The 26,300-nt window shown below is 56.0% G+C and overlaps 1 protein-coding gene across 1 annotated transcript in view; it reads left to right on the top strand.

The window, feature by feature from the left end:
• Positions 1-978: 978 nt before the first annotated feature.
• cdh15 (cadherin 15, type 1, M-cadherin (myotubule)) overlaps positions 979-26,300 on the top strand; it is a 31,415-nt gene continuing 6,093 nt past the window's right edge. Inside the window, exons 1-9 of the mRNA XM_055664900.1 lie at positions 979-2,089; positions 8,444-8,602; positions 11,558-11,636; positions 11,765-11,974; positions 19,104-19,261; positions 20,304-20,432; positions 20,806-20,991; positions 21,287-21,529; positions 21,803-22,013. Coding sequence (XP_055520875.1) covers positions 2,039-2,089; positions 8,444-8,602; positions 11,558-11,636; positions 11,765-11,974; positions 19,104-19,261; positions 20,304-20,432; positions 20,806-20,991; positions 21,287-21,529; positions 21,803-22,013 — 1,426 coding nt within the window. The 5' untranslated portion in view covers positions 979-2,038. The remainder of the gene's footprint in view (positions 2,090-8,443; positions 8,603-11,557; positions 11,637-11,764; positions 11,975-19,103; positions 19,262-20,303; positions 20,433-20,805; positions 20,992-21,286; positions 21,530-21,802; positions 22,014-26,300) is intronic.

Below are 26,300 nucleotides of genomic sequence, written 5' to 3'. Positions count from 1 at the left end.
ATATAAATCGGCATGGATGACTGACGTTTTGAAGTTCAGTTTTATATGGGTCTTTGACAATCATTAAGTTATAGTGCCATTAACTGTGCCTTCTCATCATATTGGCTGCTGGGAGCAGAATCCACTCTGTCGGGTCTTGCTCTCTGATATCTAGATTATGAAGGGTATCTTCAACTCGAAACCTCCCAGGCCCAGGTGCGCAGAGATATGGGATGTTAACATTGTGTTACGCTGCTTCGCCGGTGGGCTCCAGCTACATCCCTGTCCTTGGTCAAATCACTTACAAAGTGGTTATGCTCATGGCACTGAGTTCAACACAATGGGTCCAGTCATTGCATAAGCTGTGACTGGACAAGATGATTACATCTGCAGGCAAAATAACGTGCCCTCCACTCCCAACCCACTATCAGAAAGGTCAGCTGGTATTCTAGTTCTCTAATCTTCCTATATTCAGTTCTGCAACTGTTATCTGTGATTTCACACGGCTGCTTTGAAGATTGATGCGCATGAGGGCTGGCGGGCTCTTCACATAATCCCTCATCGTAACTCCTCATAAAATACAGATCAAACTGCAAACTGGTAAATTCTCGTTTAATCTTATTAGTATAGCCTGACATCGGTGGTGGGAAAGATGCTGGAGTCAATCATAAACGATGAAATAGCGGCACATTTGGATAGCAGTAACCGGATTGGCCCAAGTCAGCATGGATTATATGCTTGACTAATCTTCTGGAATTTTTTGAGGATGTAACTAGGAAAATGGACAAGGGAGAGCCAGTGGATGTAGTGTACCTGGACTTTCAGAAAGCATTTGATAAGGTCCCACATAGTGTGCGAAATTAGGGCACATGGTATTGGGGGTAGAGTGCTGACGGATAGAAAATAGGTTGGCAGACAGGAAGCATAGAGTAGGGATGAGAATGCAAGGTGAATTGGACAGGTGGGCAGATGGGCTGGAGTGGGCAGATGCCTGGCTGATGCAGTTTAATGTGGATAAATGTGAGGTTATCCACTTTGGTAGCAAATCAGGAAGGCATATTACTATCTAAATGGTATCAAGTTGGGAAAAGGGGAAGCACAATGGGATCTGAGGGCCCTTGTTCATCAGTCAATGAAAGTAAGCATTCAGGTACAGCAGGCAGTGAAGAAAGCGAATGGCACGTTGGCCTTTATAACAAAAGGAGTTGAGTATAGGAGCAAATAGGTCCTTCTGCAGTTGTATAGGGCCCTGGAGAATTGTGTGCAGTTTTGGTCCCTTAATTTGTGGAAGGACATTCTTGCTATTGAGGGAGTGCAGCGTAGGTTCACGAGGTTAATCCCGGGATGGCGGGACTGTCATATGCTGAGAGTTTAGAAGGATGAAAGGGTATTTTATTGAAACATATAAGATTATTAAGGGTTTGGACACGCTAGAGGCAGGAAACATGTTGCCTATGTTGGGGGAGTCCAGAACAAGGGGCCAGTTTAAGAATAAGGAGTAAGCCAAATGGCCTCCTGCATCAATTATTTTTTATCCATGTCGCGTTATCCATAAATTATCCTATAAGTAATCCAGAGTTATCCATGTTACCTCTGCCGTGTCGTGGGCAAACTGGATCCCAAACCAAGCTGTGTCTGTCTACAATACATCTGTAGAAGTTTGTCAAAGTTGTGGCAGACATGGCGAGCTTTGCTCGGTGTGATGTGGAAGTGGAGATGTAGGCGAAGCTTCATTGCGGTTGGTCCGATTGTTCATTCCCCCGGGTCCCGCTCATGAACCGGGCACTTTTGGGTCGCCTTGGCGCGGCCTCTCACAGAGGCGAGGCCGGGTGAGTGTCGGACCCCCTTGCTGCCCGGGCGGGCTCGGCTGCAGCTGTTGTGTGTTTGTCTCCGGCCGGCCACAGTTGTCGGGACACGAATATCTCACCGCCTCTCTGCTCCGCACTTGTGCCGTCAATCATCGCTTTCCAGAGGGCCCGACACTGTCGCAGCTGCCAGACGCGCCGAGTCCGTGTCCCGCTCCGCTCCCAGCTCAGTCCCCGCTCCCTCCACCCAAGTCATGGGCGCCCTAACCTTGCCCCTGCTCGCCGCGCTGGGAGCGCTTCTACAGGTACTGGGGAGTGGTGGTGGTGGGGGGGGGGGGGGGGGGGGGGGAGAATGGGTGTCCCTGTGTGTGTGTCTGTGTGTGTCCGGCCGGGGACCGTGTATCTGTGTCCTGATGTACTCGCTCCCCGCTCTGTACCCGGGACAGGCACGAAAGTTGCCGGCGGTGCGAGGAACTCGCGGATCCCGCTCCCCGTTTGTCCCCATCCCCCGGTGTGGGGACCCCTGGCCCTCTGGCCGGAGTGATCGGGACTCCCGGAGAGTGCGGGATGGGGTGGGGGGCGATTCACCGCTCGGAGGTCGCGGCCGGCGGCGGGCAACGTACGGTCTGACCCAGAGTCCGGTTCCAGTCCCGCCCGGGCGACCCCGAGTCACATCAGCAGGGAACTGGAGCAGGTCGATCCGACTGTCCCGGTGACCCCGGCTGACCCGTGAGGTGCAGCGAGGCGGCCGGGAGACTGCGGACACCGGGTCTGGGACAACACAACGTACTGGAGGAACTCAGCGGCTCCGGCAGCGACTCTGGGGGATATGGATAGACCGTGTTTCATCAGATTCATCAGTCCCATGCCCAGCCCTAGTCCCCGCTGCCTCTGTATTCCCTCGTTGACTGCGGCCCGCTGAGACAATGCCATCCCCCCTCCCTTCTTTAGTCAGGGTGGTGAATCTGTGGAATGTATTGCCGCAGACGGCTGTGGAGGCCGTCAATGGATATTTTTAAGGAGGAGATTGACAGATTCTTGATATTTCCAGGTGTCAGGGATTACGGGGAGAAGGCAGGAGAATGGGTTGGGAGGGAGAGATAGATCAGACAAGAGTGAATGGCGGATTACACTTGATTGCCCGAGTGGTCCAATTCTGCTCCTACCACATGAACCATTCGGCCCGACTTGTCAGTGCTAGCACTGTGTTTCTGCACCCTGTAAATGCAGCGACCGACCTGGGAGTGAAGGAGAGAGGCAGACCCACTCGGGGCAGTGTGCTGTGGGAATGATGGTGGGGTTGAGTTACCTGTCCCAGGGGTGGCCGGGTGAGGGTGGGTCCTTCTTTCACAGACCCCGGAGAGGGTCGGGTCGGGTCGGGTCGGGTGTGGACCTGGGAGTTATTGGGTAGATGTGCCTCTATCCCGGGGCAGACGGCAGCGGGTGCCGGAGGGGCTGTTGCCGCGGTCAGACACGGCTGGGGTTGGTGATATAGGGGCCGAGACAGAGAGTCCCGATCCACCGCCAGGAACGGGGGGACAGAGCGCGGGACCCCCAATATCTGACAGCGGACACTCTCTGTCACGTTATCTCCTCCTTGAAGCGATCGTTTCACTGAGTTACGGGCCATTCGGACCTGAAAAACTCGCCCACCCCTCCGCATTAATCACCCCTGTATCTCATCGCCACTGCCGGCTGGCTAACTGTTCTAATCTCCTCGCCACCTCTTTCTTCAAGGAGATTCCTCGACCTGAGAACATGAACATCTCGGGCCCATTCTCACAACCTCTCCCCGGAGCCAGTCACCACTGGGATACAACCTGCCAGCTGTGTCCCACCTTGCCCACGTGTTTACACTGACTACTCCACCGAGTCCAGCTCCACCCTCCATCCTTTCCCATCAGATTCCACCATGTCCAACTCACTGCCTTCACCTAGCGCCTCTAACCTCTTGCCACTACCTCCCCTCCTAACCCCTCACCTCCACCTACTGCCCCTTCCACTCCCCGCGCCCCTCCCCCCTTTATACTCATTATCCCTTTGCCCGTTCAGTCTGAGGAAGGGACGAGCGTAAGCATCTTCTGTCCATTCCCTCCAGTTGCTGCCCGACCCACTGAGTTCCTGGAACCAGGAATATTGTACATGCTATCGTGTCCCTCCCTATCCGCGGGAGGGCGGCTTGCGGGGTGTAGATGGTGAGACCAGTAGTCCAGGTCTGGTCTCGTCTCACCAGGGTTCCATATAAGAAGATGTCTCTTGTAATAGAGGCCAGTGCACATCAACCGACCTAATTACGAGTTGCAGCAGCGGACTGGGCAGTGATTCGGGTACAGGATAAAAACACGCTTCATGTTTGATCCTGTTTCACACTTCCATCGGCTGCAGAGACATCCTCGCAGGTGCAATTTATCCCCAGGTGGCCCGCACCGTCCGGTCGCCGCCTCTCTCCCAGCGGGGATGTCCATCAGTCATGGAGTGATACAACAGGGAAACAGTCCCTTCGGCCCAACTTGCCCACACCGGCCAACATGTCCCAGCTACGCCAGGCCCACTTGCCTGCGTTTGGCCAATGCCACACCGTTGCCCCGGAGGGTGGTGGGGCCATATGATGGGCAGATGTTTCAGGAAGCAACTGGGTCAAGGGCAGTCGAGGGGGGGGGGGAGGGGGGGGGGGGGGGGGGGGGGGGGGGGAGGTAGTCTCGGCCAGTAACAGCCCACCATCTCTTTTTCTCAGCGTGAAACTTAGAAACTGCAACCTCTGGGAAGTGGCCTCAATTGTACATCTAAAAATACTAAACTCATCAGAAATCTGATTGATGCTAATTTTGAAACATGTATTAGTTCCCGGTGTCCATGTGAAGGCGGCGAGTGGGCACTCAGTCCTGGGCACTGGGTGTGTCTCTGGGTCTTCAGCGGATCAGCCCCCCCCCCCCCCCCTTTTCTTGGCTTGGGGTTGGGGGGGGGGGGGGGGGGGGGGGGGGATTGGGGATGTTACATTGCATGACGGTGGATAAATCGCCAGTGTCTGACCACGTGGAACTCCATTGTGGAAGCAAGGGCGGCAAATGTGGAGGCGGATATATTTCATCATCTTTAGCTACACATGAAGCTGCAGAAGTTCAGTGGTTGATGCTGTATTGTTATTGAATAATGACAGGGGGGAGAAGTCGGGGAACCACAGGTCTGCTGTCATTGGTGGGTCAGTTGGTGGAGAGGGTTCTGAGGGACAAGGACTACAAGCATTTGGCAATAATCTTTGACGCGGCGCTTTGTCGATGCCTTCTGGAGGTCTCCTGATTTACCCGCGATCCACAGCAGGTGGAAATCCAATAAACTGCTCAAACAGGACTCTCACAAAGCCTCGTGTCTTTGGCCATGGCGCTGATTGTGGGCTGTTATTCAGGCACAGGTTGTTTCAGTAAACAAACACAGGTGACGTGAAGGCACCGTGACACAGACTCGCCTAATCTGCTTTTAATTTGCTGAGTGAGCGCCGCAGCGGCTTTCTACAGGAGGAACAGATTGAAGCGGTTTCACACAGAGTGGCCTGGGTTCACATCTTGAAGTGCTTGCCAGACTTTGTCCCGCCTACACCTCTCTTTCAGGTTTTTTACCAACTACAATCAGTCTGTAGACCCAAAACATCGTCTACACATGTTCTCCAGTGATGCTGCACTCCAGCACTTGTCTCAATCTTTGTAAACCAGCACCTGCAGTTCCTTGTGTCTTTACCTCTCGAGGGACCCGATCCAACTGCGTGTCTGTGTGGAGAATAACGAGGATTGAAGCATCCTGAGTCTAGTTTATTTTAGTTATTGCTACGTGTACAGAGACAACGATAAAAGGCAGTTCTGCACGCTATCCAGTCAAATCATCCAACCCACGAGGACAATAAATCCTCTTCTGCAACAGAGTCGACATTGCAGCTCAGCTTCATGGACAGGACAGGACAGGTTGAGGGATACAAATGGGACTTAGCTTAGGTAGCCCACGGTCGGCATGGAGGAACTGGGCCGGTGGGTGTGTTTCCCTGTCGTACCGCTTAATGGCCATTGACTTCAATTCTCGTTCGACCTCACTCCCGTTCACTGGCCCACTCACCCCCTCACACTCACCCCCTCACACTCACCCCCTCACACTCACCCCCTCACTCTCACCTCCTCACTCTCACCCATATAACCATATAACAATTACAGCACGGAAACAGGCCATCTCGACCCTTCTAGTCCGTGCCGAACACGTATTCTCCCCTAGTCCCATATACCTGCGTTGAGACCATAACCCTCCATACCTTTCCCGTCCATATAACTATCCAATTTATTTTTAAATGATAAAAACGAACCTGCCTCCACCACCTTCACAGGAAGCTCATTCCACACAGCCACCACTCTCTGAGTAAAGACGTTCCCCCTCATGTTACCCCTAAACTTCTGTCCCTTAATTCTCAAGTCATGTCCCCTTGTTTGAATCTTCCCTACTCTCAGTGGGAAAAGCTTATCCACGTCAACTCTGTCTATCCCTCTCATCATTTTAAAGACCTCTATCAAGTCCCCCCTTAACCTTCTGCGCTCCAAAGAATAAAGCCCTAACTTGTTCAACCTTTCTCTGTAACTTAGTTGCTGAAACCCAGGCAACATTCTAGTAAATCTCCTCTGTACTCTCTCTATTTTGTTGACATCCTTCCTATAATTAGGCGACCAAAATTGTACACCATACTGCAAAATTGGCCTCACCAATGCCCTGTACAATTTTAACATTACTTCCCAACTTCTATACTCAATGCTCTGATTTATAAAGGCCAGCACACCAAAAGCTTTATTTACCACCCTATCTACATGAGATTCCACTTTCAGGGAACTGTGCACAGTTATTCCCAGATCCTTCTGTTCACCTGCATTCTTTAATTCCCTACCATTTACCATGTACGTCCTATTTTGATTTGTCCTGCCAAGATGTAGCACCTCACACTTATCAGCATTAAACTCCATCTGCCATCGTTCAGCCCACTCTTCCAACTGGCATAAATCTCTCTGTAGACTTTGAAAATCTACTTCATTATCCACAACCCCACCTATCTTAGTATCATCTGCATACTTACTAATCTAATTTACCACACCATCATCCAGATCATTGATGTACATGACAAACAACAGTGGACCCAACACAGATCCCTGTGGCACCCCACTAGTCACTGGCCTCCAACCTGACAAACATCCATCCACCATTACTCTCTGGCATCTCCCATTCAGTCACTGTTGAATCCATCTTGCTACTCCACCATTAATACCCAACCATTGAACCTTCTTAACCAACCTTCCGTGAGGAACCTTGTCAAAGGCCTTACTAAAGTCCATATAGACAACATCCACTGTTTTACCCTCATCAATTTCCCTAGTAACCTCTTCAAAAAATTCAAGAAGATTAGTCAAACACTACCTTCCAGGCACAAATCCATGTTGACTGTTCCTAATCAGACCCTGTTTATCCAGATGCTTATATATATTATCCCTAAGTATTCTTTCCATTAATTTGCCCACCACTGACGTCAAACTAACAGGTCTATAATTGCTAGGTTTACACTCACTCACTCACTCACTCACTCACTCCACTCACTCATTCACTCACTCACTCACTCACTCACTCACTCGCTCACTCACTCATTCACTCACTCCCCCACATCCAGTTCCTGGAATAATTTCCGTGCGAGACTACTGCCATCCCCCATCAGAAACCAAGGCGGCGGCGGGAGAGCATGCAGCCTGTTATTTAAAGACATTGTCCTGGTCGGGAAAGTCCCGCAGACGAGTGGAGACCGTTTGCCACTTCAGACGGAATCACGAAAGATTGCTTGGAATTTTAGGCCAAGTGTCGGAATATTGGAGCTGGAGCAGCTGCCGTCGCCGCCCCGCTCACACTAATCCGCGGAGAATTGAGGAATTCCAGTCTCGGGGCCGCCACAAGATCTTCATTCCACTCCCCAACTCACGTTGTCTCCCGCAAAGTCTCTGCAGCTCCCCACATAACCCCCCCCCCCCCCCCCCCCCACCTGCATCGCCCCCTCCTCCCTCCCCCCCCCCCCCCCCCCCCCCCCCCCGCCTCCATCGCCCCCTCCAAAACAACACGCCCCTCCTCTCTCCGGTGGGAGGGTCGGGACAGTATGAGGGAGGTGGAGAGGGGGGGGGGGGGTGAGGATGGGGTGTGTGACTGGGTGAACCCACGTTAACCTCTGTTGCTGATGGGGTGTGTGGTGGAGTGGGTTCGGGAGGGGGGGGGGAGACTGGTGGGGAGGGGTAAAATGAGGGGGGAAAGGAAGTTGGATGGGGGTGGATGAGGGGAGGGGAGGGGAGGGGAGGGGAGGGGAGGGGAGAGCTAGTGGGGAGGGGTGGGGGAGGGGAGGGGAGGGGAGGTGAGGGGAGGGGAGGGTAGTGGGGAGGAGGGGAGGGGGGGGGGAGGGGGAGGGGAGAAGAGGGGAGGGGAGGGAGGGGGAGGGGGTGGGGAGGGGAGGCTAGTGTGGAGGGGTGGGGTGGGGGAGGGGAGGGGTGGGTGGGGTGGGGTGGGGGAGGGGAGGCTAGTGGGGAGGGGAGGGGGAGGGGGAGGACAGTATGATGGGGGGGAGGCTGCAGGCCCTGCATTGTCGCTGCCATGTGCTTCCTCTGTAGGTGGCTGCCCCTCCCCCGGTGCCGACTACGGTCTCCACCCTGTACCCGTGGGGACGCCGGGCTCAGGGCTCGGGGCCTGCGAGGGTGAGACGGGCCTGGGTCATCCCCCCCATCGCCGTGTCGGAGAACAGCAGGAAGATTCCGTACCAGCTGGTCCAGGTAAGGAGTGGGGGGGGCGGGGGGGGGGGCGCAGAGTGCACCACCACCACCGGGTCTCACAGAGCCCCCTGACGTCCTGACGCGGTCCCCAGATCATGAGGGGCCGACCGGGCGGCGTGAGTTACCCCGGGGTGAGGGTGGGGTTGGGGGCTGTTGGAGATTGTGAGGGGCAGCACTTGGCCGACGGGCACTGACTGAGAATCGGCGACAGGAACATCACGCCTCATAATGGATGAGAAGGGAATGGAGGGTTATGGTATGAGTGCAGGCAGGTGGGACTAAAGGGGAAAAAAAATTTGTTCGGCATGGACTTGTAGGGCCGAGATGGCCTGTTTCCGTGCTGTAATTGTTATATGGTTATATGGTTATAAATCGGACTGGGGTTTCTAAGAAGGCAACTCAGCAAATTGGTGAAGGCAGGCAGGCAGGGTGGTAGACACGGTGTGTGTGTCCTTCAGTCAGGCTGTGGACAATACAGCATCTCAGGCTGCTTCTGGGGACCAGCCACATGGGATTGTGCTGTGTTGGTGCGGCTTAGAGACGGAAGGCAGAGCCCAGTGCTGGAGGGAGCGCAGAATACGTGACATTACGGGTCGGGTGATGGTACAGGTGTTTAATGAAACGATCGCCGAGCCTGCACTTGTCTCGCCGATATATATATATATATATATATATATATATATATATATATATATATATATCAGTCTACACCTGGAACAGTGCATATAGTAGATGGGGTTGTAGGAGGTGCAAGTGAACCTCTGCCTCACCTGAAAGAACTGCCGGGGTCCTCGGACAGAATCGAGGGAGGAGGTCATTGAGAGATACAGTGTGGAAACAGGCCCTTCGGCCCAACTTGTCCACACCGGCCAACATGTCCCAGCTACACTAGTCCCACCTGCCTGCGCTTGGTCCATATCCCTCCAAACCTGTCCTATCTGAGGAAAGACATTCTTGCCATAGAGGGAGTACAGAGAAGGTTCACCAGACTGATTCCTGGGATGTCAGGACTTTCATATGAAGAAAGACTGGATAGACTCGGTTTATACTCGCTAGAATTTAGAAGGTTGGGGGGGATCTTATAGAAACGTACAAAATTCTTAAGGGGTTGGACAGGCTAGATGCAGGAAGATTGTTTCCGATGTTGGGGAAGTCCAGAACAAGGGGTCACAGTTTAAGGATAAAGGGGAAATCTTTTAGGACCGAGATGAGGAAAACCTTTTTCACACAGAGAGTGGTGAATCTCTGGAATTCTTTGCCGCAGAATGTAGTTGAGGACAGTTCATTGGCTATATTTAAGAGGGAGTTAGATATGGCCCTTGTGGCTAAAGGGATCAGGGGGTATGGAACAGGATACTGAGTTGGATGATCAGCCATGATCATATTGAATGGCGGTGCAGGCTCGAAGGGCTGAATGGCCTACTCCTGCACCTATTTTCTATGTTTCTATGTTTCTATCCATGTATCTGTCTAACTGTTTCTTAAACGTTGGGATAGTTCCAGTCTCCACTACCTCCTCTGGCAGCTTGTTCCACACACCCACTGCTGCAGTTGTATAAGACGTTGGTGAGGCCGTATTTAGAGTATTGTGTTCAGTTCTGGGCACCATGTTATAGAAAAGGTGTTGTCAAGCTGGAAGGGGCACAGAAAAATTTACGAGGATGTTGCCAGGACTAGAGGGTGTGAGCTATAGGGAGAGGTTGAGTAGGCTGGGTCTCTATTCATTTGAATGCAGGAGGATGAGGAGTGATCTTATGTAGGTGTATAAAATCATGAGAGGAATAGATCGGGTAGATCCACAGAGTCTTTTGCCCAGAGTAGGGGAATCGAGAACCAGAGGACATAGGTTTAAGGTGAAGGTGAAAAGATTTAATAGGAATCTGAGGGGTAACTTTTACACAAAGGGTGGTGGGTGTATGGAACAAACTACCAGAGAAGGTAGTTGAGGCATGTATTATTCCAATATTTAGACATGTACATGGATAGGACAAGTTTGGAGGAATGTGGGCCAAACGCGGGCAGGTGGGACTAGTGTAGATGCGACATGTTGGCGGCTGTGGCTGTTGCCAAGCTGTATCATTCTATGACTATGTGCAGTTCCGTTCTACACTGGGGTGAGTTTATCCGGCCGGAAGTCTGTGAACAGCGGTGAACACCACACATGTCCTTTAAACTAGACACGGAGAGTTTATGCAGGGACGGGAGGCGAGTGGTTACGCAGACAAACCTTGAGGTGCAAGTCCAATCTTCACTGAAAGTGGCGACACATGGGGATGGGGGAGTGAAGACTGTATTTGCTCTGCTTGCCTTCATTGGCCGAGACAAGAGCACAAGAGTAGGGACATGGTAGGTGGCGAGCTGCGTGTGGGTCTGGGCTCTACATTAGAGTCGGGTAGCAATGGGGAGGGTGCAGGAGAGACGGCTGTGGTTACACTGAGAGTATGGATGGTCTGGGTTTATTCTCACGGGGGTGCCGAAGGCTGAGAGGTGGCCTCATCGTTTAATGAGTTATGGAGCACAGATGAGACAGAATATTTTATCGCAAGATACAAATGCCTAAAAATAGAGGGCAATAAGTTGAGGTGGGAAAGATTTAATCGGAACCTGAAGGGCAACCGGAACGAACTGCCGGGCGGGTCGTGGAGGCAGGGACTATAACAACATTCAAATGACACTTGGACAAATACAAGGATAGGAAAGGTTTAGATGGATATGGGCCAAACGTGGGCAGGTGGGACTAGTGTAGCAGGACAGCACGGCCCACATGGACGAGCTTGGCCGAAGTGCTTGTGTTTGCTGTAACACTCCGTGACTCGGCGACGGGGTCTCAGCTCTTGGCATCACATTCCGGGAGTCCCGCCCGTGTGAGTCTTGTGTGGACCGGGGACAGATGTCACTGTTGGTCCCGGGAGCGGGGGAGACGGACGGTAATAAACGCCAGTCATTTGCCGACAGATTAAATCGGACAAGCAGTCGAAGGCGGTGATCTACAGCATCAAAGGGCCGGGGGTGGACGAGGAGCCGAGGGGGGGGGGTGGGGGGGGGGGGGGGGGAGAGGGGGGGGGGGGGCACACACACGACACTCCCCGGGGCCCCAGGGGGGGGGGGGGAACACCGGGGGGGGTGGGGGGGGGGTGGGGGGTAGAACACGGGGGGTGGGAGAGGGGGGTGGGGGCACACACACGACACTCCCCGCGGCCCCAGTCACACCTCACTTTCCCCGGCAGATTAAGGCGTACGCGGTGGGCGAGACTGGCGCGCCGGTGGAGGAACCCACCGACCTGGAGATCATTGTCATCGATCAGAACGACAACCGGCCCGCCTTCCAGCAGCCGCTCTTCACGGGCCGCGTGGCCGAGGGAGCGCCTCCAGGTGGGCAGCGAGGGGCCGGTAAAGGACCGGGATCAATCCCAGACCAGGATAGAACCGCGCAGAATACAATGCAAACACTGACTCTGACCAAGGGTCTCGACAGGCCCTGGGCAAAAGACTACCCGATCTATTCCTCTCATGACTTTGTGCACCTCTCCCCTCTCCCCTCATCCTCCTGCGCTCTGGAAGTCTCAACCAGCTTAACGTCCCCCTGTAGTTCAGGCCCTCGAGTCCTGCCAACATCCTCGTAAATCTTCTCTGCACTCTTTCCAGCATAGCCACATCTTTCTTATAACACGGTCATAGAGTGATACAGTGTGGAAACAGGCCCTTCGGCCCAACTTGCCCACACCGGCCAACATGTCCCACCCGCTCTGTTTATCTCAATACCCAGACACAGTTTGAGCTTTAGTATCTCTGACCCACGGGAGCAAAGAGAAGGAATGACCAGGGTGCGAGTTTCCTGGAGTCATAGTGATACAGTATGGAAACAGGCCCTTCGGTAATGCCACCTGCCCGCGTTTGGCCCATGTTCCTCCAAACTTGTCCTATCCATGTATCTGTCTAGCTGTTTCTTAAACAATGGGATAGTCCCTGCCTCATCTACCTCCTCTGGAAGCTTGTTCCATACACCCACCACTCTTTGTGTGAAAACGTTACCCCTCAGATTCCGATTAAATCTTTTCCCCTTCACCTTAAACCTATGAACTCTGTCCTTAATTCATCTCCTCTGGACAAGAGACTCTGTGCAACTACCCGATCTATTCCTCTCATGATTTTATACATCTCTATATGATAAGGATTTTCCGCCTCAACGCGTTTTTCCATGGGAAGGAGTCCTCGCCCCCCAGTGATGGCCCCTTCTCCTGTCTCCAATGCACCCCCTCCTCTTGGACCCCCCCCCCCTCATGGCCATCTACCTGCTTTAGACCTTTTCATTTTAAACTGCCTGCGGGACATCAACCTCCTCAACCTATCCACTCCCCTGCCTCACTGTAGCCTCTTCCCCCCTGAATGTACAGCCCTCCACTCACTCTGCAACAACCCAGACAATAGATGGTGGTCAAACCTGCCGACAAGGGAGGTGCCGTGGTAGTCTGGCACGCTGATCTCTACAAGGCTGAGGCCGGGCGCCAACTCTCAGACACCTCCTCCTACTTATCCTTGGACCATGACCCCACAGACGGGCCACTATCTCTAGCACCATCACTGACTTCATCAACTCCGGCTCCCTGCCGTCCCAAGCCTCCAACCTCATCGTTCCCCAGCCCTGCACGGCCCGATTTTACCTTCTCCACAAAATCCACAAACCTGACTGTCCTGGCAGACCCATTGTTTCTGCTTGTTCGTGCCCCACCGAACTTATTTCCACATCCCTCGACTCCATCCTATCCGCCCAGGTTAAATCCCTCCCTACCTATGTCCAAGACACCTCACACGCTCTTAGTCTCCTCCATGACTTCCGTTTTCCAGTCCCCCCATTCCCTCATCTTCACCATGAATGTCCAGTCACTCTACACCTCCATCCCCCACCAGGAGGTTCTTAAAGCCCTCCGTTTCTTCCTCGACCGCAGAACTAACCAATCCCCATCTACCGATACTCTCCTCTGCCTACCGGAGGTGGTCCTTACCCTCAACAATTTTTCGTTTGACTCCACCAAATACATGGCGTAGCTATGGGCACGTGCATGGGCCCTAGCTACACCTGCCTCTTTGTGGGGTACGTCGAACAATCCTTGTTCGAGACGTACCGTGTCCCTATCCCCGACCTCTACCTCCGCTACATTGATGAGTGCATTGGTGCTTCCTCCTTCACCCATACACAACTCACTGACTTCATCCATTTCACCGCTAACTTCCATCCGGCACTCACATTCACCTGGACCATTTCCGACATCTCCCGACCGTTTCTAGACCTCACTATCTCCATCGCAGGTGACAGACCACTGACTGACATCTACTACAAACCCACTGACTCCCATGGCTATCTGGACTACTGCTTCCCACCCTGCTTCCTGTAAGGACTAACCCCTACTCCTAATTCCTCCGTCTACGCCGCATCTGCACCCAGGACGAGGTGTTCCAAACCAGGGCATCGGAGATGTTCTCATTCTTTAGGGAACGGGGGTTCCCCTCTTCGACTATAGATGAGGCTCTCACCAGGGCCTCTTCTATATCCCGTAGCTCCGCTCTCACTCCCCATCCCCCCACTCATAACAAAGGCAGAGTCCCCCTTGTCCTCACCCCATCAGCCGTCACATACAACAGATTAACATCCGACATTTTCGCCACCTCCAACGGGATCTCACCACTGGCCACATCTTCCCATCTCCTCCCATGTCGGCTTTCCTCAGAGACTGCTCCCTCCATAACTCCTTGGTCAATTCGTCCCTTCCCACCCAAACCACCCCCTCCCCTGGCACTTTCCCTTGCAACCGCAGGAAATGCTACACTTGTCACTTTACCTATCCCCCTTGACTCTATCCAAGGACCTAAGCAGTCTTTCCAGGTGAGGCAGAGGTTCACCTGCACCTCCTCCAACCTCATCACATATTGCATCCACTGCTCTAGGTGTCAACTGCTCTTCATCGGTGAGACCAAGCGTAGGCTTGGCGATCGCTTCGCCCAATACCTCTGCTTGGTTCGCACTAACCAACCTGACCAGTCCTGTTGCTCAGAAGGGTAAGGAAAAGAAGAGGAGGGCAATTGTAATAGGGGACTCTATAGTCAGGGGGTCGGATAGGCGATTCTGTGGACGCAGACAGGAGACCCGGATGGTAGTTTGCCTCCCTGGTGCCAGGGTCAGGGATGTGTCTGAACGTGTCCAAGAAATCCTGAAATGGGAGGGAGAGGAGCCTGAGGTTGTGGTGCATATAGGTACTAACGACATAGGTAAAAAAAAAGAGGTCCTGAAAGAAGACTGTAGGGAGTTAGGTAGAGAGTTAAGGAGAAGGACTGCAAAGGTAACAATCTCAGGATTACTGCCTGTGCCACGCGACAGTGAGAGTAGAAATGGAGAGAGGTGGAGGATAAATGAGTGGATGAGGGACTGGTGAGGCAGTGGGTATGGATTCAAGTTTTTGGATCATTGGGACCTCTTTTGGGGAAGGTGCAACCTGTACAGAAAGGACGGGTTGCACTTGAACTCGAGGGGGACCAATATCCTGGCGGGGAGATTTGCAAAGGCTACTGGGGAGACTTTAAACTAGTATGGTTGGGGGGGAAGGACTCAAATTGGGAAAGCTAGCAGTCAGTGTGTGAGGCAGGGGGCAGAGAATGGTAGCACTCTGACCCAAAATGTAGGGGAGAGAGAAGAAAAAGACAATAAACAGAGAATAAGAGAGGGTGGGTTTCTTAAATGTGTATATTTTAATGCTTGGAGCATTGTAAGAAAGGTGGATGAACTTAGTGCCTGGATAGACACCTGGAAGTATGATGTTGTGGCAATCAGTGAAACATGGTTGCAGGAGGGCTGTGATTGGAAACTAAATATTCCAGGATTTAGTTGCTTCAGGTGTGATAGAATTGGAGGGGCAAGAGGTGGAGGTGTTGCATTGCTTATCAGGGAAGATATTACAGCAGTGCTTTGGCAGGATAGATTAGAGGGCTCGTCTAGGGAGGCTATTTGGGTGGAACTGAGAAATGGGAAAGGGGTAGCAACACTTATAGGGGTGTATTATAGACCGCCAAATGGGGAGCGAGAATTGGAAGAGCAAATATGTGATATTAGTAGTAAGCACAAGGTAGTGATTGTGGGAGATTTCAACTTTCCACACATAGACTGGGAAACACATTCTGTAAATGGGCTGGATGGGTTGGAGTTTGTAAAATGTGTGCAGGATAGTGTTTTGCAGCAATACATAGAAGTACCTACTAGAGAAGGGGCAGTGCTGGACCTCCTGTTAGGAAATGAGACGGGACAGGTGGCAGAGGTATGCGTTGGGGAACAGTTCGGGACCAGTGATCACAATACCATTAGTTTCAATATAATTATGGAGAAGGTCAGAACTGGACCTAGGGTTGAGATTTTTGATTGGAGAAAGGCTAACTTTGAGGAGATGCGAAATGATTTAAAAGGAGTGAACTGGGACATTTTGTTTTATAGGAAGGATGTAGAAGAGAAATGGAGAACATTTAAAGGTGACATTTTAAGAGTACAGAATCTTTATGTCCCTGTTCGGTTGAATGGAAATAGTAAAAATTGGAAAGAGCCCTGGTTTTCAAGGGAAATTGGACACTTGGTTCGGAAAAAGAGAGAGATCTACAATAATTATAGGCAGCATGGAGTAAATTAGGTGCTTGAGGAGTATAAAGAATGTAAAAAGAATCTTAAGAAAGAAATTAGAAAAGCTAAAAAAAGATATGAGGTTGCTTTGGCAAGTAAGGTGAAAGTAAATCTAAAGCGTTTCTACAGCTATATTAATAGCAAAATGATAACGAGGGATAAAATTGGTCCATTAGAGAGTCAGAGTGGACAGCTATCTGCAGAGCCAAAAGAGATAGGGGAGGTATTGAACAATTTATTTTCTTCGGTATTCACCAAGGAGAAGGATATTAAATTATGTGAGGTAAGGGAAACAAGTAGAGTAGTTATGGAAACTATGAGATTCAAAGAAGAGGAAGTACTGACACTTTTGAGAAATATAAAAGTGGATAAGTCTCCAGGACCGGACAGGATATTCCCTAGGTCATTGAAGGAAGTTAAATGTCATTAGAAACGGGAATAGTACCGGAGGATTGGCGTACTGCGCATGTTGTTCCATTGTTTAAAAAGGGGTCTAAGAGTAAACCTAGCAATTATAGACCTGTTAGTTTGACGTCAGTGGTGGGCAAATTAATGGAAAGGATACTTAGAGATAATATATATAAGCATCTGGATAAACAGGGTCTGATTAGGAACAGTCAACATGGATTTGTGCCTGGAAGGTCATGTTTGACTAATCTTCTTGAATTTTTTGAAGAGGTTACTCGGGAAATTGATGAGGGTAAAGCAGTGGATGTTGTCTATATGGACTTCAGTAAGCCCTTTGACAAGGTTCCTCATGGAAGGTTGGTTAAGAAGGTTCAATGCTTGGGTATGAATGGTGGAGTAGCAAGATGGATTCAACAGTGGCTGAATGGGAGATGCCAGAGAGTAATGGTGGATGGTTGTTTGTCAGGTTAATGCTGATAAGTGTGAGGTGCTACATCTTGGCAGGACAAATCAAAATAGGACGTACATGGTAAATGGTAGGGAATTGAAGAATGCAGGTGAACAGAGGGATCTTGGAATAACTGTGCACAGTTCCCTGAAAGTGGAATCTCATGTAGATAGGGTGGTAAAGAAAGCTTTTGGTGTGCTGGCCTTTATAAATCAGAGCATTGAGTATAGAAGTTGGGATGTAATGTTAAAATTGTACAAGGCATTGGTGAGGCCAATTCTGGAGTATGGTGTACAATTTTGGTCGCCTAATTATAGGAAGGATGTCAACAAAACAGAGAGAGTACAGAGGAGATTTACTAGAATGTTGCCTGGGTTTCAGCAACTAAGTTACAGAGAAAGGTTGAACAAGTTAGGGCTTTATTCTTTGGAGCGCAGAAGGTTAAGGGGGGACTTGATAGGTCTTTAAAATGATGAGAGGGATAGACAGAGTTGACGTGGATCAGCTTTTCCCACTGAGAGTAGGGAAGATGCAAACAAGGGGACATGACTTGAGAATTAAGGGACAGAAGTTTAGGGGTAACATGAGGGGGAACTTCTTTACTCAGAGAGTGGTAGCTGTGTGGAATGAGCTTCCAGTGTAGTTGGTGGAGGTAGGTTCGTTTTTATCATTTAAAAATAAATTGGATTGTTATATGGACGGGAAAGGAATGGAAGGTTATGGTCTGAGCGCAGGTATATGGGACTAGGGGAGAATACGTGTTCGGCACGGACTAGAAGGGTCGAGATGGCCTGTTTCCGTGCTGTAAATTGTTATATCTCACGGTGGCTCATCACTTCCCCTCCCATTCCGAAACCGACCTCTCTGTCCTGTCCTCCTCCATGACTAGAGTGAGTCCCACCACAAATTGGAGAAGCAGCACCTCATATTTTGCTTGGGTAGTTTACACGCAAGCGGTATGAACATTGACTTCTCCAATTTCAGGTAGTCCCTGCTTTCTCCCATCTTCCCCTCCCTTTCCCAGCTCTCCCACAGCCTACTGTCTCCGCCTCTTTCTTTCTTCTTCCCCCCCCCCCACCTCCACAACAGTCTGAAGAAGGGTCTCGACCCGAAACATCACCTATTCCTTCCACCATAGATGCTGCCTCACCCGCTGAGTTTCTCCAGCATTTTTGTCTACTTTCAGCATCTACAGTTCTTTCTTAAACAATCTATAAGATCACCTCTCATCCTCCTGCGTTCCATGGAATAGAGTCCCAGCCTACTCAACCTCTCCCTATAGCCCAGACCTTCTAGTCCTGGCAACATCCTCGTAAATCTTCCCCGTACCGTTTCCAGTTTGACAACATATTTCCCATAAGACGGTGCCCAGAACTGAACACAATACTCTATGTAAATGCAACATGACCTGCCAACTTCTATACTCAATACTCTGACTGATGAAGGCCAATGTACCAAACGCGTTTTTGACCACTCTATCTACCTGCGACCTTCAAGGAACCATGCACCTGTACTCGTAGATCCTTCTGCTCTACAACAAGAGCCCTACCATTCACAGTGTAGATCTTACCCATGTTAGACTTTCCAAAATGCAACACCTCACGTTTCTCTGTGGTGACCAAAACTGACCCAGCGTCTTGTACAACTGTAACGTGACCTCCCAACTTCTATACTCAACCTCTGACTGATGAAGGCCAATGTGTCCGAAGCTTTGTTGACCACCTGTGATGCGCCAGAGCCAACACCTCCTGCTCTGGTAGCTGCTCTGGGAACTCACGTGACGGCGGAATTTTAACATTACATCCCAACTTCTCTCTCCCCCCAACCCCGGGTGGGCCGGCAGTGAACCTGCATCTGGTGGTTTGCAGGGTGGGGTCACTGACCGGCTGGAGGGATCTTCTTGCTGTCACTGCCTGGGCCTGAGTGGGTGGGGGGTAGAGTGCGGGAGGGGTGTGATTCACCTACCGACGCGAGTGTGATCGTTGCAGGGACGCTGGTGATGCGCGTGTCCGCGACCGACGCTGACGATCCACAGACGGATAACGCTGCCCTGGGATATTCAATCGTGGGAGGCGGACGAGGCATCTTCCGCATCGACCCTGTGACCGGGGACATCCGCATCGTCGGAGTGGGTCTGGATCGCGAGGTGAGGAAAACGAATGGGGGTGAGGGTGCGGTGGGGTGGGGGTGAGGGGGGGGGGGGAGGGGGGTGGGGGTGAGGGTGGGGGGGAGGGGGGAGGGGAAGGCTTGGGGGTGTGGGGGGGGTGGGGGATTGGGGGGGGGGGGGGGTGTTGGGTGGAAGTTGGGGGATGTTGGTGTTGAAGGGGAACTGGGGAGAGTAGGTAAGGAACGGGAGAATTTGGAGAGAGGGGAGTTTTGAAATATGACCACGGGTATTATAGAGATGCGATCAGGAAGGAGAGGACTGGAGCCAATAACCATATAACATATAACAATTACAGCACGGAAACAGGCCATCTCGACCCTTCTAGTCCGTGCCGAACACATAATCTCCCCATGCCCCATATACCTGCGCTCAGATCATAATCTTCCATTCCTTTCCCGTCCATATAACTATCCAATTTATTTTTAAATGATACCAACGAACCTGCCTCCACCACCTTCACTCGAAGCTCATTCCACACAGCCACCACTCTCTGAGTAAAGAAGTTCCCCCTCATGTTACCCCTAAACTTCTGTCCCTTAATTCTCAAGTCATGTCCCCTTGTTTGAATCTTCCCTACTCTCAATGGGAAAAGCTTATCCACGTCAACTCTGTCTATCCCTCTCATCATTTTAAAGACCTCTATCAAGTCCCCCCTTAACCTTCTGCGCTCCAAAGAATAAAGTCCTAACTTATTCAACCTTTCTCTGTAACTTAGTTGTTGAAACCCAGGCAACATTCTAGTAAATCTCCTCTGTACTCTCTCTATTTTGTTGACATCCTTCCTATAATTAGGCGACCAAAATTGTACACCATACTCCAGAATTGGCCTCACCAATGCCTTGTACAATTTTAACATTACATCCCAACTTCTATACAATGACTGGGGTTCGGGGAGGTGGGGTCTTCGACATGACATTAAATCCAGGGTCACTCAGCAGATCGGGCAGCATCCGTGGGCGAGAAACCGTGAGGCGGTTGGGAAGGGTTTGGGGAGACGTGTAACGGCTGCTTTGTGTTTCAGGACATCTCTGTGTACAACCTGACCCTACAAGTGGCCGACCTGGGGGGTGACGGTCTGTCCACCACGGCAACCGCCTCGATCTTCATCGACGACGTCAATGACAACCCGCCGGAGTTCACCCAGGCCGAGGTGAAGAGCGAGCATGTGGGCAGCGACGGCCGCGGGCACCACCGGTGGTGTGGGATGTGTCCGGGGCTTGGCCTGGAGCGGGACAGGCTCGCTGTTCACCCGGCGTGCTGTCGTGCCACACCTGGCGGCGTTGGCTGACCGCTCACCCAGCTTCTGGCCGAAGGATTGCCCAATCCCAGCGATGACCCCGGGGCTGGTACCCGTGAGCGGCTCCGCCCCAGGATCGACCCATAACCGGTCCCTTCCCCGTGTCCCCTTGTCCCAGCCCGGCCCGGCCCGTCGGCGCCACCACAGGGCTGGTCTGCTCCAGTCTATGCCCCCTGCTTGTTCCGGGGGCGGTGTAACCGGGGTCTCTGCTTTTCCCCCCTCACAGTTCAGGTTGGCAGTGCCGGAGGGCGAGGGGGGAGTGGAGGTGGGCCGGCTGTCGGTGACGGACCGCGATGAGCCGGGCTCCCCCAACTGGAGGGTCAACTTCTCCATCAGCCGCGGCAACGAGCGAGGCGCCTTCCGCATCCAGACCGACCCCCGCACCAACGCCGCCATCCTCCTCGTCCAACAGGTAACACCAGCGGCCAGGCCCCGGTGGGATAGCGGGCAGCCGGCGTGTGATAGATTGTGGGGTCACCTCGAGCAATAACAGCGCTGCACAGGCCGGGAGATCCAAAGCACAGCCCGGGGGGGGGGGGGGGGGGGGGGGGGGGGTAAGAGGGGGGGTGGGGTGGGGGGAGTGGGGAGAGGTGGTGGGGGGAGGGGGGAAGAGAAGGGAGGGGGGGGGGGAAGAAGAGGGATAAGGAGGGATGGGATGGGGTGCGGTAGCAGGGTTACCCCGTGGTGACGCTGCTCTCCTGCCGCAGGGCCTGGACTTCGAGGCGGCCGGGGAGCACGAGTTGACGGTCGAGGCCCGCAACTGGGCCCCGCTGACGGCCGTAACCCCGCCCGCCTCCGCCAGGGTCCTCATCACCGTCACCGACGTGAACGAAGCCCCGCGCTTCGCCCAGGACCCGCGGCTGCTGAGTGTGGGAGAGGGGCTGCCGGCGGGGAGCGTCATCATGGCGGTCACGGCCACCGACCCCGACCTCCCCCCACAGAACGTCAGTGTGAGCTGTTGCCCGAACTCCCCCCCCCCCTGCCTCCACCCCCCCTCCCCGACCTCTCCACCCCTCCCTGGACCAACCCTCCACCCTCTGACCGACTACCCCCCCTCAAAGACTGCCTGCCTGCTGTTCCCCCGACCTCCCCCCACAGAACGTCAGCTGAGCTGCTGCCCCCCCCCCCCCCCCCTGCGCCGAGACATCACAGCCAGCACTACCCCCCACCCCCCCCTGAACATTCCCCTCCCTCGAATGTCTCCGTGTGTCGCCCCTCTGCAGGGTTTTCTGGCACCCAATATGTCCGGGTGCCTCTACCCCCCCGTTAAAACCCCTCTCCTGTGTTCCAGTTACCGGCTGCAGTACGACCCAGCGGACTGGCTGTCCGTCGATGCCCGCACTGGGCAGGTGGTTCTGCGGCAGGAGATCAGGCGGCAGTCGCCCTTCCTGCAGCAGTACCGGTACGCAGCGCTGGTCACCGCCACGGACAACGGTGAGAGGGAGGAGGCAGGAGAGAGGTTGGAGAAAGTGCGAGGGATTGAGGGGGAAGGGGGGGGAGGGGGAGGGGGAGGGGGGGAGGGGGGGGGGGGGGGAGGGGGGGGGGGGGGGGGGGGGGGGGGGGGGGGGGGGGGGGGGGGGGGGGGGGGGGGGGGGGGGGGGGGGGGGGGGGGGGGGGGGGGGGGTTTTTGGGTGGGGGGGGGTGGGCGGGGGGGGGGGGGTGGTGGGGGGGGGGGGGGTGTGGGGGGGGGGGGGGTGTGGGTGTGGGCGGGGGGGGGGGGTGTGGGCGGGGGCGGGGGGGGTGGGGTGTGGGCGGGGGAGGGGGTGTGGGTGTGGGGGGGGGGGGGAGTGGTGTGTGGGGGGGGGGGGGGTGTGGAAGTGGGGGCCCAAGGGGGGGGGTGGGGGGGGGGGGGGGTGTGGGGGGGGGGGGGGGGGAGCGGGGGTGGGGGTGGGTGGGGGGGGGGGGGGGGTGGGTGGGGGGGGGGGGGGGGGGGGGGGGTGGGGGTGGGGGGGGGGGGTGTGGGCGGGGGGGGGGGGGGGGGGGGTGTGGGTGTGGGCGGGGGCCGTGGGGGGGGGGGGGGGAGGGGGTGTGGGCGGGGGAGGGGGTGTGGGCGGGGGGAGGGGGGCGGGGGAGGGGGTGTGGGCGGGGGAGGGGGGGTGTGGGCGGGGGGGGGTGGGGGGGTGGGCGGGGAGTGGGGCGGGTGTGGCGGGGGGGGGGTGTGCGTGGGGGAGGGGGGAGTGGGTGTGGGGCGGGGGGGGGTGTGGGCGGGGGGGGGGGAGGGGGGGGGGGGGAGGGGGAGGGGGGGGGGGGGGAGGGGGGGGGGGGGGGGGGGGGGGGGGGGGGGGGGGGGGGGAGGGGGGGGAGGTGGGGGTGAGGGGCGGGGGGGGGGGGGGGGGCGGGGGGAGGGGGGGGGGGGGGAGGGGGAGGGCGAGTGGGCGGGGGAGGGGAGGTGGGTGTGGGCGGGGGGGGGGTGTGGGCGGGGAGGGGGGTGGGTGGGGGCGGGGGAGGGGGAGAGGGAGGGTGGGTGGGGCGGGGGAGGGGGAGTGGGTGTGGGCGGGGGAGTGGGTGTGTGGGGGGGGGGGGAGGGGGAGGGGGAGTGGGGCGAAGTGGGCGGGGGAGGGGGAGTGGGTGTGGGGCGGGGGGGGTGGTGGGCGGGGAGGGGGGGTGTGGGGGGGGGAGGGGGCGGGGGAGGGGGGTGGTGGGGTGTGGGGCGGGGGAGGGGGTGGGGCGGGGGAGGGGGGAGTGGGTGTGGGCGGGGGGGGGGTGGGTGTGGACGGGGGGGGGTGTGGGCGGGGGGGAGGGGGAGGGGGAGGGGGGGAGAGGGGCGAGTGGGGGCGGGGGAGGGGAGGGGGTGTGGGCGGGGGGGGTGTGGGCGGGGGGGGGGAGTGGGTGGGGGGGTTGGGGGGGGGGGGGGGTTTGGGTGGTGGGTGTGGGGGGGGGGGGGGGGTGGGCGGGGGGGGAGGGGGAGGGGGAGGGGGAGGGCGAGTGGGCGGGGGGGGGGGAGGGGGAGGGCGAGTGGGCGGGGGGGGGGTGTGGGGGGGAGAGGGGGAGTGGGTGTGGGAGGGGGAGGGGGTGTGGGCGGGGGGGGGTGTGGGGTGGGGGAGGGGGAGTGGGGTGGGGGAGGGGGGAGGGGTGTGGGCGGGGGGGGGGGTGTGGGAGGGGGAGGGGGAGGGGGAGTGGGTGTGGGCGGGGGAGTGGGTTGTGGGTGTGGGCGGGGGGGGAGTGGGGTGTGGGGGGGGGGGAGTGGGTGTGGGTGTGGGGAGGGGGAGTGTGGGTGTGGGTTGGGGCGGGGGGTGGGAGTGGGTGTGGGGGGGGAGTGGGGGGGAGTGTGGGGGGGGGTGGGGGGGGGGTGTGGGAGGTGGGGGGGGGGGGGGTGGGGGTGTGGGGGGGGAGGGGGTGTGGGTGTGGGCGGGGGGAGGGGGTGGTGTGGTGTGTGGGGGGGGGAGTGGGGGTGTGGGCGGGGGAGTGGGGTGTGGGTGTGGGGCGGGGGGGGGGTGGGGTGGGTGGGGGGGGGAGGGGGTGTGGGCGGGGAGTGGGAGGGGGAGGGGAGGGGAGAGGGAGGGGAGTGTGGGCGGGGGAGTGGGGGTGGGGCGGGGGGGGAGTGGGAGGGGGAGGGGGTGTGGGCGGGGGAGTGGGTGTGGGGGGGGGGGGGAGTGGGAGGGGGAGGGGGGTGTGGGGGGGGGAGGGGGAGGGGGTGTGGGGGGGGGGGGAGGGGGGGGGGGAGGTGTGGGCGGGGGGGGGGGAGGGGGGTGTGGGGGGGGGGGGAGGGGGAGTGGGTGTGGGGGGGGGGGGGAGGGGGAGGGGGTGTGGGGGGGGGGGGGGAGGGGGGGGGGGGGCGGAGGGTGGGAGTTGTGATACACAGCTCGGCCTGGGTGGGGGAGGGGGGTGGAGGCAGCATTTTTATTGTTAGAAAGGGGCATAGCTTGGGGGGGAAAGAAGGAGGGGGAGGGGGGTGGGGGGGGGGGGGAGTGGGAGGGGGAGTGGGGGGGTGGAGGGGGGTTGTGGGGGGTGGGGTAGGGGGAAGGGGGGTGAGTGGGGGGGGGGTGGGGGGGAGGGGGGAGGGGGGGGGGGGGTGAGGGGGGGAGGGGGTGGGGGGGGGGGGGGGGGGGGGGGGGGGGGGGGGGGGGGGGGGGGGGGAGGGGGGGGGGGGGGGGGGGGGGGCGGGGGGGGGGGGGGGGGAGGGGGGGGGGGGGGGGGGGGGGGGGGGGGGGGGGGGGGGGGGGGGGGGGGGGGGGTGGGGGGGGGAGGGGGGGTGGGGGGGGGGGGGGGGGGGGGGGGGGAGGTGGTGGGGTGGGGGAGGGGGAGTGGGTGTGGGTGGGGGGGGGGGGGGAGGGGGAGGGGGGTGTGGGCGGGGGAAACATAGAAACATAGAAATTAGGTGCAGGAGTAGGCCATTCGGCCCTTCGAGCCTGCACCGCCATTTAATATGATCATGGCTGATCATCCAACTCAGTATCCCGTACCTGCCTTCTCTCCATACCCTCTGATCCCCTTAGCCACAAGGGCCACATCTAACTCCCTCTTAAATATAGCCAATGAACGGGCCTCAACTACCCTCTGTGGCAGAGAGTTCCAGAGATTCACCACTCTCTGTGTGAAAAAAAGTTCTTCTCATCTCGGTTTTAAAGGATTTCCCCCTTATCCTTAAGCTGTGACCCCTTGTCCTGGACTTTCCCCAACATCAGGAACAATCTTCCTGCATCTAGCCTGTCCAACCCCTTAAGAATTTTGTAAGTTTCTATAAGATCCCCTCTCAATCTCCTAAATTCTAGAGAGTATAAACCAAGTCTATCCAGTCTTTCTTCATAAGACAGTCCTGACATCCCAGGAATCAGTCTGGTGAATCTTCTCTGCACTCCCTCTATGGCAATAATGTCCTTCCTCAGATTTGGAGACCAAAACTGCACGCAATACTCCAGGTGTGGTCTCACCAAGACCCTGTACAACTGCAGTAGAACCTCCCTGCTCCTATACTCAAATCCTCTTGCTATGAAAGCCAACATACCATTTGCTTTCTTTACTGCCTGCTGCACCTGCATGCCTACCTTCAATGACTGGTGTACCATGACACCCAGGTCTCGCTGTATCTCCCCCTTTCCCAATCGGCCACCATTTAGATAATAATCTGCTTTCCCGTTTTTGCCACCAAAATGGATAACCTCACATTTATCCACATTATACTGCATCTGCCAAACATTTGCCCACTCACCCAGCCTATCCAAGTCACCTTGCAGTCTCCTAGCATCCTCCTCACACCTAACACTGCCCCCCAGCTTAGTGTCATCCGCAAACTTGGAGACATTGCCTTCAATTCCCTCATCCAGATCATTAATATATATTGTAAATAGCTGGGGTCCCAGTACTGAGCCTTGCGGTACCCCACTAGTCACTGCCTGCCATTGTGAAAAGGACCCGTTTACTCCTACTCTTTGCTTCCTGTTTGCCAGCCAGTTCTCTATCCACATTAATACTGAACCCCCAATGCCATGTGCTTGGGGGGGTGAGAGAGAGGGGGGGAGTTTGTGTGGGGGGGGGGGGGGGGGGTGGGGGGGGGGGGGGGAGGGGGGGGGTGGGGGGGGGGGGGGGGAGGTGGAGTGGGCGGGGGAGGGGGGACCATCACACCCGTTCATTCCTCGCTGACAAGGCCACCATTGATCGTGCAGAGAGTGATGAGAGCGGTCAGCTCCTTTCCCCAGGGCCGGGCATTGAGCCTTGTCCAGCGGTGCCCAGACCCTGAGCAGGTCCACAATTCAGGAGGCAGCTATTGCCGGACTTGGGGCC

This window comes from Leucoraja erinacea, chromosome 50, assembly GCF_028641065.1.
Source record: "Leucoraja erinacea ecotype New England chromosome 50, Leri_hhj_1, whole genome shotgun sequence".
In the NCBI taxonomy this organism is placed as follows: domain Eukaryota; kingdom Metazoa; phylum Chordata; class Chondrichthyes; order Rajiformes; family Rajidae; genus Leucoraja; species Leucoraja erinaceus.
This window is presented reverse-complemented; position numbering and strand designations above follow the sequence as displayed.